Genomic DNA, 18,016 nt, shown 5'->3' with positions numbered 1-18,016 from the left:
CTACTGCAAGAAGCCAATCGTCAACAATGCTCGGTGCGTTTATTCAGCAAAAACAAATCACAATATAACATTGGGAAACATTACTATGGAAAACCTATGATGGAATCGAACAACACTTTTTTTAAATAAGCCATAATACTATACTGAACAATATGCATAATATATTTATTTGTATTTATATTTTATATTATTGTAAAATGAGTCTATTTCAATAATAATTACCCCAGGTTAAACACCACTGCGCTAAAAGACTGATGGTGTGTTCCTGTGTTCAGCCTATGTTATCAAAGTTGCCATTGTACTTTTAACGCCTGGGCAGTAGGAGTGGTTAAATCTAAAAGTCTTGTTTCCAAGACGCCCTATAGTTTATGGTTGCCACTCCCCAACGACAAACCATGACAGAACTGACAGACACGTGTGGTAGTACAACGCCAACCCTCGAGTTAAAACCCCTGCGTGCTGTCACTTCGGACCGCAGTCCCCGAGCAGTGCGACCACATCGCTCCAGTGACACGGGACGAATTCCGACACGATGGACGGCCTCTGCGTGTCCCGTCGCAAGGTGGCCGCCGTCGCCCTTGTCGTGCTATGGGGGCTTGTCATACACGTGGGAGAACCGTTTGACTCTATGGGCACCGGGTCCCCATTATGGAGAAAGACCGGTCTTATCGGCGCGCCGACCAGGGCGGTTGTGTGCGTGGTTGCTGGGATATCCCTCCTGATCTTGGGCTGGCTGCACCGGCTGCTCTTCTGTCCCCTGGAGCTGCTGAGGTCGCCGGATGATGTGGGCTACATTGCGGAGGATGGCCGCTCCCGCGCCCAGGCCGCCAACGAAGTGCGGCGAAGACGGAAGATTGGCGAGCTGCCCCCCATCTATCCAAACGGCTGGTATCGAGTGATGGATTCGCACATGCTGCAAGGTGGAGAGGTGAAGAATGCTACTGTTCTAGGTATGATAAGTGAAAACGTCTTCCCTGCCACTGCAGTGTTTTTGTGTGTAGTGGTGGCGATGCCTTTGCTGAGTGCAGATTTATGTCCAGGGACGGCCCAAGGTGTTCTGTGACCCTGGGAATACTAACGTGCAATGGGATCCCCATCGAGGCGAAGAGTTGATGTATTAGTGCTACTGGTCGCACAAGTTATTCATGGGTTGGGTGTTGGATTGATTGATGGAGAAAATAGCATATCTGCAGTCAGGAAATTCAAAGGTGTGATTCATAACCAAAACCTTTTGCATGTTTTGGGTGCTAAGGAACATTAAAAATGCACTCACGCCAAGCTATTCTCTTATTGTTTGGCAAACAAACGTGCTCGCTTGACAGGTATATAGTAGTTGGATACCATGGTCACAACCATATCAAGTAACTTGAATGGTTTACAAAGAATAAAAAACAACACAAAAATAAATTTGGATTACTATGTATTGATATCAAATCGAAAATAAAATAAGTTTAAAGCACAAAAGGTGAATACATGATGGATTTCATTGTACAAAAAATATCCATATAATATAAAGGAATGTTGAATAAGTCGTACTAATTAAATATGTACTATCTATTAACTACAATATTACCTATAGTTTCTTTGTTTTCAGTTAGTCAGGACCTACTCACTGTCCAACTTCCGTCCTTCTCTGTCCTGTTTCATATAAATGAAGTATTTTGAATTCTGCTTGGTCAGCCCTTATGTGTGCATTGCTGCAGTCCTCGGGATTTCTTCTCTGCTTCACAGCAGTCGAGCAGTGGATATGCCTTTGGTCCGTGGTCCTCTATCCGATATACATATTACCTTTCTTGTACGGTCAACACACAAAACACCTAACTTAATCTTTGACTTATGTCAATCTTCTTAACCATCTCCACTGATAGACTGGTACAAATATTCATATTTAAAAGATTGACAGGTCCACTACCGATTTTGAAGAGGCCTATTTATTGAATTATATATCTTAGACCTAATTATTTTGTGCTGCTGCATGATTTTAAAAAAGCTTGACGTTATGTGTTAGGTTAATATAAGTGTAATGCAGTGTTCATGCATGCTACGCCGATTGCCTTTTCAGTTCTGCCACTTTAAAGTCAGTTCAGACCAGGGCAGCCTCACCACTTAGTTAGTCAGCCACTGCCTATTAGCTCAACAACAAATAGGTACAAAGTAGAAGAAACTTCCTCAACGTAGACCCACACGGCAGCCTTTAAACGCTTACTTAACTCGAGGCTGAAGAAAATCTCCAAGGTTTTGTTGCTCAAGCAGTGCGGAAACAATTTAAAGTTACAAAAAGCCTGCCTTGCAGAACCAATCAAAAGTCTTCAGCGTTAATGGACCCTGAATGGATGGATCCTTATTTTCGAGTCTGTTCTTAAGTCTTGAGTTTTAGGGACCTAAATGCGCCCAGCTGTGTATTTACAAAGTTGTTAGTTGCCTTGTTACATTTGTACACTTACTAATATAGAGCAGAGAAAGACTAACTGGGGACACCCAGCATGCAGAATTTAAATATAGGCAGCTTAACTGTCAAGAACTGATTTAAAGCTAATAACGAGCAGGGGCCAAGTATTCTGAGCCCCTCAATGTATTGAACCAAAATCATACTAAGACGGGCTTAAATATGTTAAATACAATGTTTAACTTTTATTCAAATATCGATTGTACATTTTTACTATTTCCGTGCAATAACAACAGAACAGGACGCAAGTGCAACTTTGCAAATGCAACGTCACCTCCAGCCTTGGGGAGGCTACAAGAGCATATCAAATGTTATTAGAACTTTATGTAGATTGTAGAGCATAGTAGATAATAAACTTAGGAAAGACAGAGGTTTATCACCCCCAAAAAAGGGTGTTTAATTATTTACACAAAGTCATGTAATAGACAATTTCATCCAGAAACAGTGCATATATTTCACTCACATACCTTGTTATTATCAAGGATGTCTCTGTGTCTGATGGGGTCATGAATTAACTATGTATAATTTCCTTTTTAAGCGTGTGAGTGCTGCTTAATATCCACCTTTCTGTGTATGTGTATATGTTGCTTCACTCTTAACTGTTGTCCTGAGATGTCTCGAGGGTCTCCCTTCAGTGACCATTCCCAATGTGACCACGGGACCAGGGGAGCAGGTGGCAGTGTTCCGGGGGGACAACGGGAAGGCCTACGTGGTGGACGCCTACTGCCCCCACCTCGGGGCCAACCTGGGGGTCGGAGGTCGCGTGGTGGGCGACTGTATCGAGTGTCCGTTCCACGGGTGGCAGTTTCGCGGCGAGGATGGCAAATGTGTCAAGATTCCTTACGCTGAGAAAGGTATGGCAGGCTGGAGATGTGACGGCAGTACAGTGAGTCACTCTGAAGGAGGTTTCAATGATGTGCTTTGGTCACTTGTTGATGCTGTTTTTCCACTTTCCAGTTTGGGTGATTCATCTGAAGATATAGCGAGATTAAGAGAGGCTCTTATCATTTGAGAGCTCAGATACTATCAATACCTGTACAACTGCAATATCAAAACACATTTTATCTATGCTGCTACATTATGATTGCCATTTAATAACACATTTCCTAACTAAAGTGTTGATGGTGTTGGTTTGTCTGTCTTGTTGGCATGGTGATCCCAGTCCCTGAGTTTGCCAAGGTGCGGCGTTGGACCAGCTGTGACGTGAACGGTCAGATCCTGGTGTGGTTCCACTGTGACGGGCTGGAGCCCACATGGAACGTTCCAGAACAGCAGGAGATCACGCGGGGAGACTGGGTCTACCGCGGCAGGACTGAACACTTTATTAACGCCCACATAGAGGTAGGTGTTGGCCACTGTGTATGTATGTGCTTGAATATGATATGATGTGCTGCATTGTTGTTTATTTATATCATGTCTTATTGTCTTTGAGTGATTTTCTTTGGAATGCGTTTAAGATGTGATGCCTGCCTGTGCATCAATTGGAGCTTCTTCCTATCCCTTTTGAACATGAACTGTATTATTTGAGTTATGTATTTGTTGCTTAGGATCCTGAGGATCCCTTGTTTGTTTTTATTTATTCATTTCATTTTTTTGCTCATTATTTTGTTAGTATTATATTTTACATTACAGTACAACTACTATTACTAACTACTGTTGTTACTCCCTTTAGTGGTGTGCAAGCGACTTTAAAGCAGCCTCAGGTGACCTTTACCTGTGTGACCTTTACCCCTGACCTTTCCGTGCAGGAGATTCCGGAGAATGCGGCAGACATCGCCCACCTGGCCCACCTGCACACACCGGGCATCGTGAGCGGAGTGGACCTGCGCTACACCAACAGCAAGACCTGGGAGTTCATCAGACACGACTGGAAGGTACGACGCTAGCCCACAAACTATGTGGGCTAGGCCAGAGGGGAACCCAGCTGGTTAACATTGACCGGCAGTCACTCCTTTGGTCAAATACACGAGGAAATACCGGATAGAAACATGGAAATAATTCTGGTAAAATAACATTTGTTCATATATAGATTTTATTGTTTGTTAAAACATTTTTTTGTGCATTTTTGATTGGTAAAATAATGGAATAAAAAGGAGACAAAATAGGCCTACACGTCCCAAGTACAGTACATTACAATAATGAAAAAAAACTAAAGAAAACAATCCATATTATGTCCTTTCTAGTGTCTTAGCAATTTAGTCATTTAGTTACAGTTTTGGTTAGTTATTTTATTTCCTTATGGTCAATGATCCAACAGATTACTTCCTGTTCCGAATGTAAATTTTCTCTGAGTAACTTGAGGAAGAAAAAACACTGCACTCATTAATTCTGCTGTCATGACAACAAGTAAGTTGAATTGGAAGAACATCATCATCTAAATTATTGAAGTCTTTGATGGGGTTATTAGACTCAAGACTAAAGAACTGACAAATACAATTATTCTAATTGTCGTAATTCTGGCAAGGTCCTTGGCCTTTTCCTTTTTGATTATTAACTTTATGCTTTGAAAAGGTTATCTTGTTATGTTCAGATTAGCTAATAATGCTTTTACCTCAGTGACATTCAGAAAGGTTTATTTTTTTACCTTGCCTTTTCAAGGTAAAAGCAAGTGTTGATCAAACTTTATACTATTATGAGTTTTGGTCTATATTGCTGGGTAATTTGTTTGCTATGTACCACAGAACAGAGATTTTTTTTGTGGCTCTGATGAGTAATGTGGTGAAGCATCTTTAGATGTGTACATTCCCAAGCTCTGCCACCAGAGTGCAGTGTCTCCCATTCTTTATCCCTACTGAGAAAATGTCTGCTTTCGACATTTGGAAACTTGAAACTTGATATTGGGCCTTTCTGAAGTCCAAGAATGCGAGAACGTACTGGCTAGTCCTAGTTGGAAGAATTTATTTGCAATATATTACAGTATCAACAGCAATATATTGTTGTGTCTCTTTCTTCTGACAAATGTACTTTGTAAGTCAAATTGTGTAACTGTAAGTCGCTTTGGATCAAAGCGGCTGCTAAATGTCCTCAACATAAATATAAGGTCATGAGCACGCAGAACACTGTTGACAGTTTCAGACGATGTCCCCTGCATTCCTCCAAATAGAAACCAGGCTTTATCACCCAAAAAAAATAACGACAGTCCCCTTCCATACTGCTGCTGTTCATTTTATTACATTTGTTAACCAGTTGTTGGTCGGCTTTTCCTCAGTTGTCTGCTCCGTTAGATGCAGGGGTCTGTCGGGCGGGGGGTCTGTGAGCGTTACTGGGCAGCTGGCTAGCTAGATCGCCGCGCAGGCGCTTATGGAGCTTCTCCACTCACATTTTAGATTCGCCATAAATTCTGGTAAAACTGCCAATATTCAATCTATACAGTTGATTTCTTGCATAATAATTCATCAAGGTGAATTTATTGATAAAATAGCTCCACACTTGAATGCCGAAATTAATGCTGGGATATCTGTGTTGCCAAGTCAACGAAAGTTGCCAACCGTTTTATCCTTGGTAAAATGAGCACGTCGTGAACTCTTTTTAAATTGGAAGCATATTTTACTTGTTTTTTGGGACAGTACAGTACCAAAAAAAATTATGATATCTCAATAAGACACAAGAACGTTGAATGAGAAATGCCCCTGGTCTTATTGTGTGTGTGTGTGTGTGTGTGTGTGTGTGTGTGTGTGTGTGTGTGTGTGTGTGTGTGTGTGTGTGTGTGTGTGTGTGTGTGTGTGTGTGTTCCAGGTCAAGTGGGAACCAGAGTCGGATCCTAACAGCCATTGCTCCAGGATGCTGGTGAAACACTCTCTGACCGTGTTCGGTCGCCACTGGCCTCTCATGGACATCGATGTTGTGGCCAGACAGGTACTGCTTTTTAAACTGCTAATTACTATTTTGTCAGTTAGCAGATACTTTCCAAAGTGTAACAGTGAATTCAGATACTGGTCTTTGTTGAGCAGGGTCGGGGTAAGGTGTTGCATCTTGTTATGTTTGGATTCATGTCACCTTTCAAACTGTCTGTCACGATTCCTCTCTATGCTGGTGACAAACAGCCGTGGGCAGTGGGAAAACCCTAATGACTCACAAATGTCCTGAAGCCTCTCCAACACCTCTCTTAAAAAATAAAACACTTGTTATGGCTGACGTCTTATTGTATTTGTCAATTGCTAGCTCCTTAAAAAAGGAACATTGTGCTTTACAGTTATTTTTTACATAAAATGTACAACGTAAATAATATATTAAAGGTTACTAGATTCCATACAGGGCTTTTCTTATCATTATAGCAGCTTGCTAGCCTGGGAACCAGACAAATCTGCCAGCTCTTGTTTTATTTTCTCTGGCATCCCTTCCCGTTTAGACTGATATCCACCGTTTATTTGATATGGGGCAGGTTTGATACGACGACTGTACAGAGTTGTTGAGGCATTTTCATAACCAACCAAGATGGCTGCCGCTGATGTGTCACACGTTTTGTTGCTTTGATTAGTTATGGGTCGATCCAATAGCATCAAGAAGCGTTTGGGTCTGCGCCTATTGATAAAAGCCCTCGGAAATCGAAAATGAACTAAGAGGTTTCACACTTTTGCGAATTGGACTGGCGGAATAAGACTAGCAGATTGCAGCCGCCAATATCAACCGTTTCAGGTGTCAACCATCTCATCTGGAGCGGCTGGAGATTGTTATTGTTATTGTTTACTCTAGGACTTCCTAATCACATGTAGGAGTAACCAAGGACAGCCCATAACCTCCAGGTCGCCTCTGCGTTCATCTGTTGCGCTCCACTCCCGTTCACACCCAGCTTGTGTTCCAGGTGGGCCCGGGCGTGGTGTTCCTCCTCTTTGAGCACAGCTTCTTCGGCAAGGGGGTGATCATGCACTGTGTGACCCCCCTGGAGCCCCTGCTGCAGTGCGTGTCCCACACCATCTTCTACCAGGCCAACGTCCCCCCGCTGGTCCCCAAGTTCATCCTGAGGGCCGAGTGCATCCAGGTACACCGGAGCCTCCCCCTTTACCTTTACCTCTGTGTGGGCGTTGAAAGGGTTTAGTGACGGATTCATGGTGCAATCAGAGACAGAGAAAAATAAAGACGGAAAGATTATAGGCTAAAATATAAGTATAGAAAAGCAGTATAAATATAATAAAGTAAAATATGCATGTATACACAAAAGCGTACACAAAATACATATATGTGAAAATAAGGAGTTTAAGGAGTGCAATATCCGAGCTGAAATACTGGGATATTGCACTTGTATAAAATGTGATTTGCAGAATGTAAAAATATAAATATGAAAATGTTATACAATTGTTAACCAAATGTTTTTATTTGATTTGAATTGTATACTCCAATCCAATGTGTTAACTGTTCCTTGTGCCCTGTTGACCTCCGCCTCCGCAGTTCGAGCGAGACGTGATGATCTGGAACAACAAGAAGTACATCTCCAAGCCTCTGCTGGTGAAGGAGGACTCGGCCATCCAGAAGCACCGGCGCTGGTTCAGCCAGTTCTACAGCCCCGGCAGCCCCCGGCTGGCCTACCAGCACGACACGCTGGACTTCTGACCCCTCTTCAGCAAAACAAAGATGACGGCCGGGCGGGAGGGTGCCTCCCAGCCCTCGGCCGGGACGGGATGGGGAGGGCTGGGGGCTGAAGGCCCGGGTGTATACATCAACGACATCAAAATGAGCGGCAAAACTCAAATTTCCTTGTAAGTAAAAACCTTGAGAGCTAGGTGAAGCGCCAGAGGGTGCCAGAGAACTGATTACTACACCTCGTATGACATGAGGTCCTCGTCGGCTCAGGGCCGTCGAAGACTGCATCTGCTTGGGGTTTTTAATGAGGATGTGCAACGATTCGTTTTGGTTTTGAATGCAGCACGACCCAAGCGATGAAACACATAAAACCTCCTTCAGTGCATTTTGAATCAGATGTCCAGCCTTTCATACACAAGTGCCTGAAGACTTCACACCGCTGACCTCGTGGGCAGATCTATCAGGTTAAGTGATCCGACCCAGAAGTGAACTCGGCTCACACGTGAAGGTTGAGCTTGCAAGTCATTACTATTCAAGCAATACTGAGCGAAGCACACCACAAATGCCTGACAATTACCGGATGATTGTAAAAACAGCAGGGTCTAATTCTGGTCCACGTCAACACAACGCAAGGGGGTTAACGGACCTTCTGTCCACCGCAAGGGCCCAAAACTTGTAACCTTGCGTAGTGGCGATGCAGCAGCAAGGGCTGTGATTGGTCCGCTCACTAAAACCCGACGCAGAACCAAAACAGGTTCTGCGTGGTCCTTGCGTTGCGTCGACGTGGGAAAAATAACTGAGCCTTTAATTGTAGCTTATATTGTGAACATGCTATGCATAATCCCCAACATCAGTATGAGGAAACTTGAGCATGAGGCTTTCAACTGCATGGTTTAGCGGCGCTTAAAAACGCTAAACGTCCCCAGTAGGTCTGGCTCAGTGCTGTGGACTTGTGGGAAAACATTGACCATCTAGAAAGTACTATAGGTCAACTATAAAACATATCTCTTCAGCTTAATACATATATCACAATGACCCCATGACTCAATCAAAATGATTGAATTGTCTGCAAAGAAAATACTTTCAGTGTGACTGAACTGGACAAGCGAGGTCATTAATGATTAATCAAAGAGGGCGACGGGCCAAATACTCGGATCTGGCAGCTGCACTTCAATTAGCTTTGGGGTTTAACACGTGGATAAACAACTGGTATAAAGTGGTTCCAACTGAACACTTATTCGTATCTGTTTTGCAACTGAAGTAATTCCATTGACTTGGAATTATTCTCTTGATTGTTTCCTTCAAAATATTCCCCATTTATATAGGACTCCACAGCTTATTTGCAAAAATATATATTTGTGTCCCCAACAGAAGGAAGTCAAATGAGTAGGTCAATGTTAGATTCTTTCTCTTTCACTTTTTTTTATTAAACATTTAATTGAGTCTTAGAGACTTAACGATTTGTTTTGGTTGGTATCCGATACCTGAAGAGCAAGAAAGTATTTAGTTATGATTTATTTTTTAATAGTTTTTGAGATGTTATTGAGCCTTTTGAGCCAATGATTTGCCTAACACTGTTATATGTTAAACTGACCTTACTGGAAATCTATGATTGCTATGTTATTATCCACAAAGGAGGTAGGGCTGAATTGACTTGTTGATAAGACTGACTTTGTGGCATTGAAGGTCATTCCCGTTTGGAATCTGTTTGTCAGCTCAGTTCACCAAATGAATAAACCAGCAACGTTGGAAAGCACAATAGGCTACTACTATCATATCAAGATCTGACATGAACTCTTTTCTGTATCTCACAAAACTATATTATTTTTCTAGTATAATTTACATCATTTGATGCTACTGCAATAAAATAAAACACTGAATCTACTGTGGTACGATGTTCCTGTCTGCATTTCTCTGGATGGCTCAACATTTGAAATTGAGTGGAATAGTTGATGTTTGTGACCGTGCTCTGCCCAGTGGCACTGCTGCTGCTGTGTGTGTAATCTCAAAATGTTTGCATATCAGCACCGCGTCCTCTAAACGTGGGCTGATACTGAGTTATTGACTTGGCTCTAGAGCTGCGGTGGGGGCTATTATATTCCACCATTACATCAACAGTGTTTACTCTCACTCTCTCCTGCTCTATTGTTGAGCTTTTTTTCCGTGTGGGAATTCAATGACACGAGTTCTGTTGTGGAAACATGAACCTCATTCGCAGAAGTGTGGACTGATTCAGTATTTCAATTCCTTTTCGGAACTTTTCGAACCATATTTTAAACTTTTATTTCACATTTGTTATCCAACATGGATCCAACCAACTCCCCGGTTCTCCCTGGGACTTCTGAGGTAGTTTCTGTCTCCCCAGAGGAGGCGGAGAAGGAGGAGGAGAAGAAGAACAAACTTTACCTGCCCGGCGTCGGATCGAGCGGCAGCATCCACGAGTCTGACCACCTGGAACAGAACCGGGCCTCGGTCGACGGCAGAACGGCTGCAGATGGGGCCGACAGCACCACATCTGCTCCCTGCGAGCTGCTGGGATTCGACGGCGCCGACCAGTCTCATCCTCATCAGTGCGGCGACGACGACGCCGAAGACCGCCGCGACGAATGCCCCATCTGCAACGAGCGGTTCGGACCGAGCGGGGAACGGCGCCTGGCCCTGCTGCACTGCGACCACGCGCTCTGCCACCACTGCCTCTCGCACATACTCAAGCGCGCCCGCGACCCCAGCCGCGTGCAGTGCCCCTTCTGCAGGCAGAACACCCCGCTGTCCAGCAGGGACTTTGCCCAGATGATGCTGGAGAAGGGGTGCCACGATAACGCCGCACCTGCGACCTCCTCCTCCTACCCCTCCGCCCCCCTGCTCGCTGACGGTCAGCTGGGGGACCCCCACGCCACACTGCAGGCGCCCCTCGGATGCCTCTACGCCCCGGGTACAGAGCAGCAGCCGCTGGATGTTTGGGGAGGAGGTGCGTGTGGGGGCCGGGTCTGCCTGGCGTTGAGGGTGATGATGAGGCCCGCTTGCTGCCTGCCCTCCACTACCGTACTGCTGGTCCTGATGCTGATGGTGCCCTGGTTGTTTATGTCCTTACGCTACCTGTAACCTTTAGCCGTGGGGGGGTGGGAGCGAGGCTGCTGACGTACTTGGGATGTTTTGCTTTTAAATAGTAGTTCAGAAAGTGGTTCAGGGGGGAAGAGAGTGTACTGGGTTCGATCATCCAATGTCCACAGTCTACCTCTATATCCTAACCTCACGTAGCTGTTGCCCCAAAACCCACCGCAAATAGAATTTGAGATAAAGCTTTGCTAGACAAAAAAGAGAAATGTCTTATTTTTAACAGCACCAATGTGTCCTACATTCACTTTCCCTCCCTCCTCATAGCCTACTTGGGGTTGAGTCTGAGGAACATGGGAGGGACTCTTGGATCCTCTAGTCTGTAGCATCTGTTCCCGGTTATTTCCTCCACTCTCTGACCTACTTCCCCAACTCAGTAGCACAGGAGCTGTCTGCCGTACCTCTCACCCCACTCGCGAACAACATCAACCCCCCCCCCTATGTGTATTCTTAGCTGCACTACCCTGCTCTCAGTTCAGTTTACCAGAAGCGAGAACTAGGTCCACTCTTTCCTCGTCTGCGCCCTGTAGTGGTGTTAGTTCTATGCAGGTTTAATGTCTTTTTACATTTACCCGATGAAAATGATGAACACTGGAAGACTCATATAAGTAGGAGTCATGTGTTTGGATATATTCTGGGAAGTGTTTGTTTTTAATGTCTTTAAAATGTTTGAAATGTGTATGGTGGAAACAATGTCAGAATGAACCATCACAACGATACTGTCAATCAGAAGGGATCAATGTTAGTGCTATCTTTGTGAAATTCTGTAGTAACATGTGATGGTAATGTGATCGAAATTGTAACATTCAATTTAAATGTAAATTTATTCCGTTCAGTGATGGACACTTATCCTTCTTAACCTTAGCACACTTCAGTGAGTGCGCACACTCACGGTCACGTCACGGTCACACATTCCCGGTCTCTAAGGGTCACCCCATGTGCCCCCCAGTGGGTAATAGAACCCCTCATCATAGAAGTGCATTATGTCATGCTCTGCCAGCTCAGCTGAGACAGGACCAATCATACTTTCTAACTAGATTGACATTTTCTTAAATGACTATTCACTATGAATTACTGCTCTGTGTCTTTCCTTCAGTGGACAGAGTTGTCCGCTTTGAATGTACCATACATCCGTAACTTACCTTATGGCCTGTCATAAAAATGTGCAAATAATCGTTTATAATTTGGGTGTGCTCAAAATATTAAAACGGTCAGGACACTTGGAAGGGTATTGCTGCCCTAAAGGCTTTCATAACTATATGAAAAATAAAATATTCGGCAGTGTCCTCTGCTTGAGTGCCCTGTTTGTGCTTCCAGTCGGTCTTTGTGAAGTCAAAACAGAACCACACCACGAGGAGGTAGAACACGGTGCTCTACTGGACAAAACGCAAATCGCGTGATGCAACAAACTAGCACCCAACCCACTCAAACAAATCTCAAAAAAATAAACAAAAGGAATGAATTCAATCATCCATAAATAAACGAAATTATATTTATGTTTGATTGAAAGCGTGCTGGACGAAAACAGTGTGTGTTGAGCGTAGTACACGGCCTTGCTCTATGTAGCATACATACTTAAGACGGGGTGGGCACCGGAGAGTATACGATGGGGGGTTTTGTTTTGAATAATGAATGACGGGACTTCACACTACATGGAAAAAACATCTGAGAAGGTGCGGCGTTGTGCAAGTGGCAGAGTGGAGGAGGTCTCCTCCGATTAACCACGGTTTCATAACGAAGCCGCGCAAAGACGTGCATAACATACAATGTAATAACATACGATTATACGTTCATCCACCCGTTCATCTGCGAAGACGCACGGCGCGTGTTGTGCCTCACCACTGGCGTGAATATAAAGATGCGGGGGGGGAGGATTGAGTGGCATTTAGCAGAGCGATGGTGGAAAATGGAATATCATATTCATAAGTATGTTTTAAGTAGTGTACATTCCCATGATAATTACAATGTTTTTGTTTTTTCTTACCTTTCATTGAGCCATTTATATCTACATGGGTTGCGGTTCCTCTTCCGCGGGAGCCTTCTTGTTAAACTGCCACGTTTTTACAGCAGTCAAGAATGGATAAGGACGTGTTCATTTTTAAGGAACCTTATAAATTCACACTTGGCTACTTGATGCCGTCGCAAACGATGACATTATTTTTGACATGTAGGCCTATGTCATCCTACTGGCCCATTACAGACAGTAAGGGCCCTTACCCCTGTAAGACGACGGCAGCCTCGCCTCCGCCGTTGGAAAGCTTGGTTAGTAATGAAGCACACACAAACACACACAACCAAATAATTAAACGTGTACACATTTGACCAACGAGGTGTTCGAGTTTACATTCTAATAAGTTATTTTAGTTTATTTTTTACATTGGGAGAATAGAGAGGTGAAGGAGAAATCGATCAGAACCATGGACAGCGCTCAGCCGATTTGATGTAGGCCTACCGGTATTTTGCGTCATGCTGAGCAATCACACATTTTCTTGCTGAAATTTATCTCTAGTTACTGGACTGTACAGTGGGACCTTTTTTTTTTTTTTATCGCACATGCTGTTACAAATAGTGGTGTGCGAAGAGAAATATGGATCCACTTGCAAGTGTGAGAGTCGAGTGGGCGGGCTGCCATCATATGTCAAAAACTTGGCGAAAAAACATAATTGTTCTTGTCCTGGACAAGGGACATGGGGAAAGCATTCTCCAATGGTCAACTGTCCGTTACAATGCAACTAGGCCTACTAAACGACAGCAATTACTTCATCACACTCATGCAATGGCTTAATTAATCGATTAATGTAGCCTACTAATGCTTCATGCGTCCACATACTGTTAAAGAAATGAAAAGAATGACAGAATAACTAATGAAGTAGGCCTACCATGAAGTTAAACATGAACATTATATTCTCAACTGTTTCCTGACATGCGTCTTGCTCACAATTCGTGTTTCTTACCGTCTGCCCTGTTCCTTATGTCACTTTTCTGTAGCCGACCTCCCTGTCACTGTTTTGGTTTTTACGAATGTTTATTTCAATATAATTATTTGAATGATTAGTATTATTAATTGGCGGGAAGGAGTGACGTTTCACCTGTGTGTAGGCTACTCAATTTGTATTTGTGCCACTGACATCTCTAGCTTTAGCAGAGCTTTATCAGTGCTACCACATTATAAAGTTAGCGTACAGCCCTAAGTTATCGTGATCTTTCGATTATTATGAGAAGCTAGATTGCTGACGTAAACTATGCTTGACACCTGTTTGACTGTCGGCGCAAAAGTCTTATCTAATGCTAGGAATAGCCTACCTAGCCTCTACCAGGCTATTAGCCAGTTCACCATAATCATTTATAGGCTGGCTATTCACCTTGTAGAGAACATAATTTAGCCAATTTGTAATTTAGTAATCCTACCATAATCTATGTCTTGAAATATATATCTAACACAGTAGCCCAACGTTTATTTATTTACAATGAATTCGGGCTTGCTATCCAAATCTAAATAGCAGCATTGGTATTGACACACCATTGACAGTGATGCTGATGCCAGCCAACATACATATTAGCCAGCACTCGTTGAATATCTGTATATCACGATTTCTTTTTTAATATAATTGTATTTTTGTCATAGATTGCAACCAACTTTTCTAGCCCCAAAAATAATAACCTCAACAAATATTGTTTTTCCTTTTCGAGGACATGTATATAAAGGCACTGTATTGCAATGAGAGTTCTTCTTTGAACACAGGCGTATTTCCGAGTTGGCAATCTGAGTCACCCACATGGCCTGTTCTCCGCCCAACACATTGCTGGAGCGCCCACTCTCTCTGCGGGCCCCAACCTACGGGCCCCAGTGAAACCCCTTGGCCTGAACGTCTACATCTACCCCCCTGATCCTACATCGATGTAACATACGAGCCAGGCCAGTACGCCCCCGCTTTGAGGGTGTCCACACAGCAAGTATAAACACACACATGCACACTCACAAACCCATCAAACCCTCTTTCACACATACCCTCACCATTTCCCTCAAACACACAAACACACACACACACACTTGTGTGTTGCTCCTCCACTGTTTAAACGTGTAGGCGGTGCATGAGTTAACATCCATAGCCTGTGGGCGGATTACCTAATGTGTGAACTGGAGAATGTGTGCATTTTGTATGTGTGAGAGAGAGAGAGAGAGAGAGAGAGAGAGAGAGAGAGAGAGTGTGTGTGTGAGTGTGTGTGTGTGAGTGAGTGTGTGTGTGTGTGTGCGTGTGTGTGTGCGTGTGTGTGTGTGTGTGTGAGAGAGAGAGTGTGTATATGTGTGTGTGTGAGTATGTGCTTTTTGCAGCGTGTGCAGCCGTGCATGTACGAACAGACACACCCACACACAATACACAAACACACACGCGTGCACACACAATTGCCTGCTCTCATGCTCATCTCAGCTTTGCGTACACAGTCATCTGCATCCAGGCATCAAGGCTTTGAAGGCATGTGTGTTTCGTGTGTTTTCAGTGTGTGTTCTTGAGAGAGAAGCGACAGGCCGCGGCTTGGTTCTGAAGCTGGGAGCATTCTCATGTGTTTTTGTTGGTTTGAGTGATGTGTGTGTGTGTGTGTGTGTTTGGAAATGAGAGTGTACGTGTGCGTGGTAGGGCTCACTCACAGTGCAGGGGAGGGGTGTGCGTGTTGAGTTTAAGGAGAAATATTTGTTGCTGAAAGAAGCCCAACCGATGGGTCTTATTATTCAGCTAGCCGCCATCTTGGTTCTAGGTGAGGAAACTGAATGCGGAATCGCATTCAGTTCCCTCACCAAGAACCAAAATGGCTGGTAGTTAAATAATAAGCAATATTGGGTGGGCTTTTACAACGTAAATAATTATCATCTTTGCAGAACCAAGATAGACCGGAGTGGCCCCTAATTGTATAACGCCCATGGGGGAAATATGTTTTATACAGTTTGAAAAGAGACACAGCCATCGCTCAAATGTAATCCTTAAATATAATCAAGTACTTATGCAACCTTTACATTTCTCATTAAAAAATGTAAATAACTGTAATGGAGTGTGTTGTTGGCTACTGTGTGTGTGTGTGTGTGTGTGTGTGTGTGTGTGTGTGTGTGTGTGTGTGTGTGTGTGTGTGTCAGAGTGTGTGTGTGTGTGTGTGTGTGTGTGTGTGTGTGTGTGTGTCTTGCTGCTCGTGGAGGGGTTTGAACTCTATCTGTGATGTTTTGTGATCTTCAGTGGATGGGAACACATCAAACATTTAACTGCTTTTATGTATAACCTCCGACAGACACACACACACACACACACACACATACACACACACACACATTTGCAGACACACACACATACACACACACACACACACATCTCAGCTGCATACTCACTGAGCTTCAGAAGACCATTACATTTCAGTTGCAAACAGGCCAACCAATGCTGCCATTCACAATACATCAAACAAATTCAAGGTGAAAGGTTTACCTTGATATAATTTGGTAAGAGAGAAGCAGATGAAACATTGAAAGGTTATATACTCCGCACAAATAAGGTTTAAAACATAATATCATTCATGTTCTTGAAGATAATAGATAAGAATCGACAACATGTTTTGGGCGGGATATTTGTTTGTCATATTCACTCATCGCTACTAATACATTCGTATTTGATTTAATTCATTAAATTCCTTGAAGTGGTCGCTTTGTTATAAACTGACATGAGAGAGGCTTTGTTGCTTGAGTCACAGATCACTGATCTAATGTGAAGACACTCTGCACCAAAATCTGGAATCTGTGAAATTGGACAGTGTGACTTAGGGATGGATGGCATTTCAAGTGTGTATTTGAGTGTGTGTGTGTGTGTGTGTGTGTGTGTGTGTGTGTGTGTGTGTGTGTGTTGCCTGTGTGGGTCTGTTTTTGACATAGTGAGAGTAATTAGAGAGAGAGAGAGAGAGAGAGAGAGAGAGAGAGAGAGAGAGAGAGAGAGAGAGAGAGAGAGAGAGAGAGAGAGAGAGAGACAGAGACAGAGACAGAGACAGAGACTTGGACAGAGAGGAGAAAAAGAGATAGTCAGAGAGAACAAACACAGTGGGTTTGTAAGGGTGTGTGAGTGTGGGGGTGGTTGACTGTGTGCGTGTGTGCGTGTGAGCGTATGAGTGCATGTGTCTCGACGGCAGCAGGGAGCTCTAGTTTCCTAGGTAACCAAAAGAGGCTGATTCTTTCTGCTTATTGAGCTTTTTTGGATGCTTGTGCGGATACTTCAACACTCTGTTCCTTCTACTGTAAGGACATTCAGCCCTACCAAAGCGGCTCACCAATTCAAGATGTATGCTCGTACGCCACAACAAATTAAACACAACAACTGTGCTGCAGGACTGAATAGGAGGACGCGACTCTCGCTCACTTGGTCGCACACGTGGGCGTCAGCTGCGACTGATCTGAAAAGAGGGCTGCGCTCGTGCTGCAGAACTACAGCGGTTCTGACCACTGAACAATCGTGATTAGATAATTGATTAATTCGGGGGCGGCGTTACTTGCACACACACTCACTTATGTTTTGTGCAGACATTTGTGACGTGTCACTGTGACCTGATGTGACTTAATGGCCATAACCGATCAACAGACCTTCTCACCGTCTTTCGTTACGGTAATCGGGAATAAATGCGGTAAAGTGCAGGGAAGCGCATTTAGAAAACGAATAAATAAATATATAAATTATAATGGATAATATAATATAATATAATAATAATATAATAATGGATCGATAATTTTCTTAGTATAAATTAGTGTTGTAGGCTTAACCACACGTTTTGGAAACCAGATAGTATTGTATTCGCTTCGATGCCCGATCTAATATTCTATTTTGTCTATAGGCAGGCATCCTGTACGATTCATTTTGAATGGGAGTCTTAGTATGTGCCTAATACATCATTTGATTACATGTTACATGTTACCTT

General features: G+C 43.6%; 1 protein-coding gene across 1 annotated transcript; it reads left to right on the top strand.

Annotated features, from left to right (window-relative positions):
• The first annotated feature begins 495 nt into the window (after positions 1 to 495).
• LOC307089202 (cholesterol 7-desaturase nvd) lies at positions 496 to 9,852 on the top strand. The gene is made up of 7 exons (XM_079755363.1): positions 496 to 950; positions 3,112 to 3,300; positions 3,609 to 3,787; positions 4,195 to 4,320; positions 6,182 to 6,301; positions 7,248 to 7,424; positions 7,832 to 9,852. The coding sequence occupies exons 1-7, from the start codon at positions 533 to 535 to the stop codon at positions 7,991 to 7,993; spliced, it is 1,371 nt and encodes a 456-aa protein (XP_079611489.1). The 5' UTR covers positions 496 to 532; the 3' UTR covers positions 7,994 to 9,852.
• The last annotated feature ends 8,164 nt before the right edge of the window (positions 9,853 to 18,016 follow it).

This window comes from Pollachius pollachius, assembly GCF_949987615.1.
Source record: "Pollachius pollachius genome assembly, chromosome: 18".
Classification (NCBI taxonomy): domain Eukaryota; kingdom Metazoa; phylum Chordata; class Actinopteri; order Gadiformes; family Gadidae; genus Pollachius; species Pollachius pollachius.
Note: the sequence above shows the minus strand (reverse complement) of the source record. Positions and strands in the feature narration are given on the sequence as shown.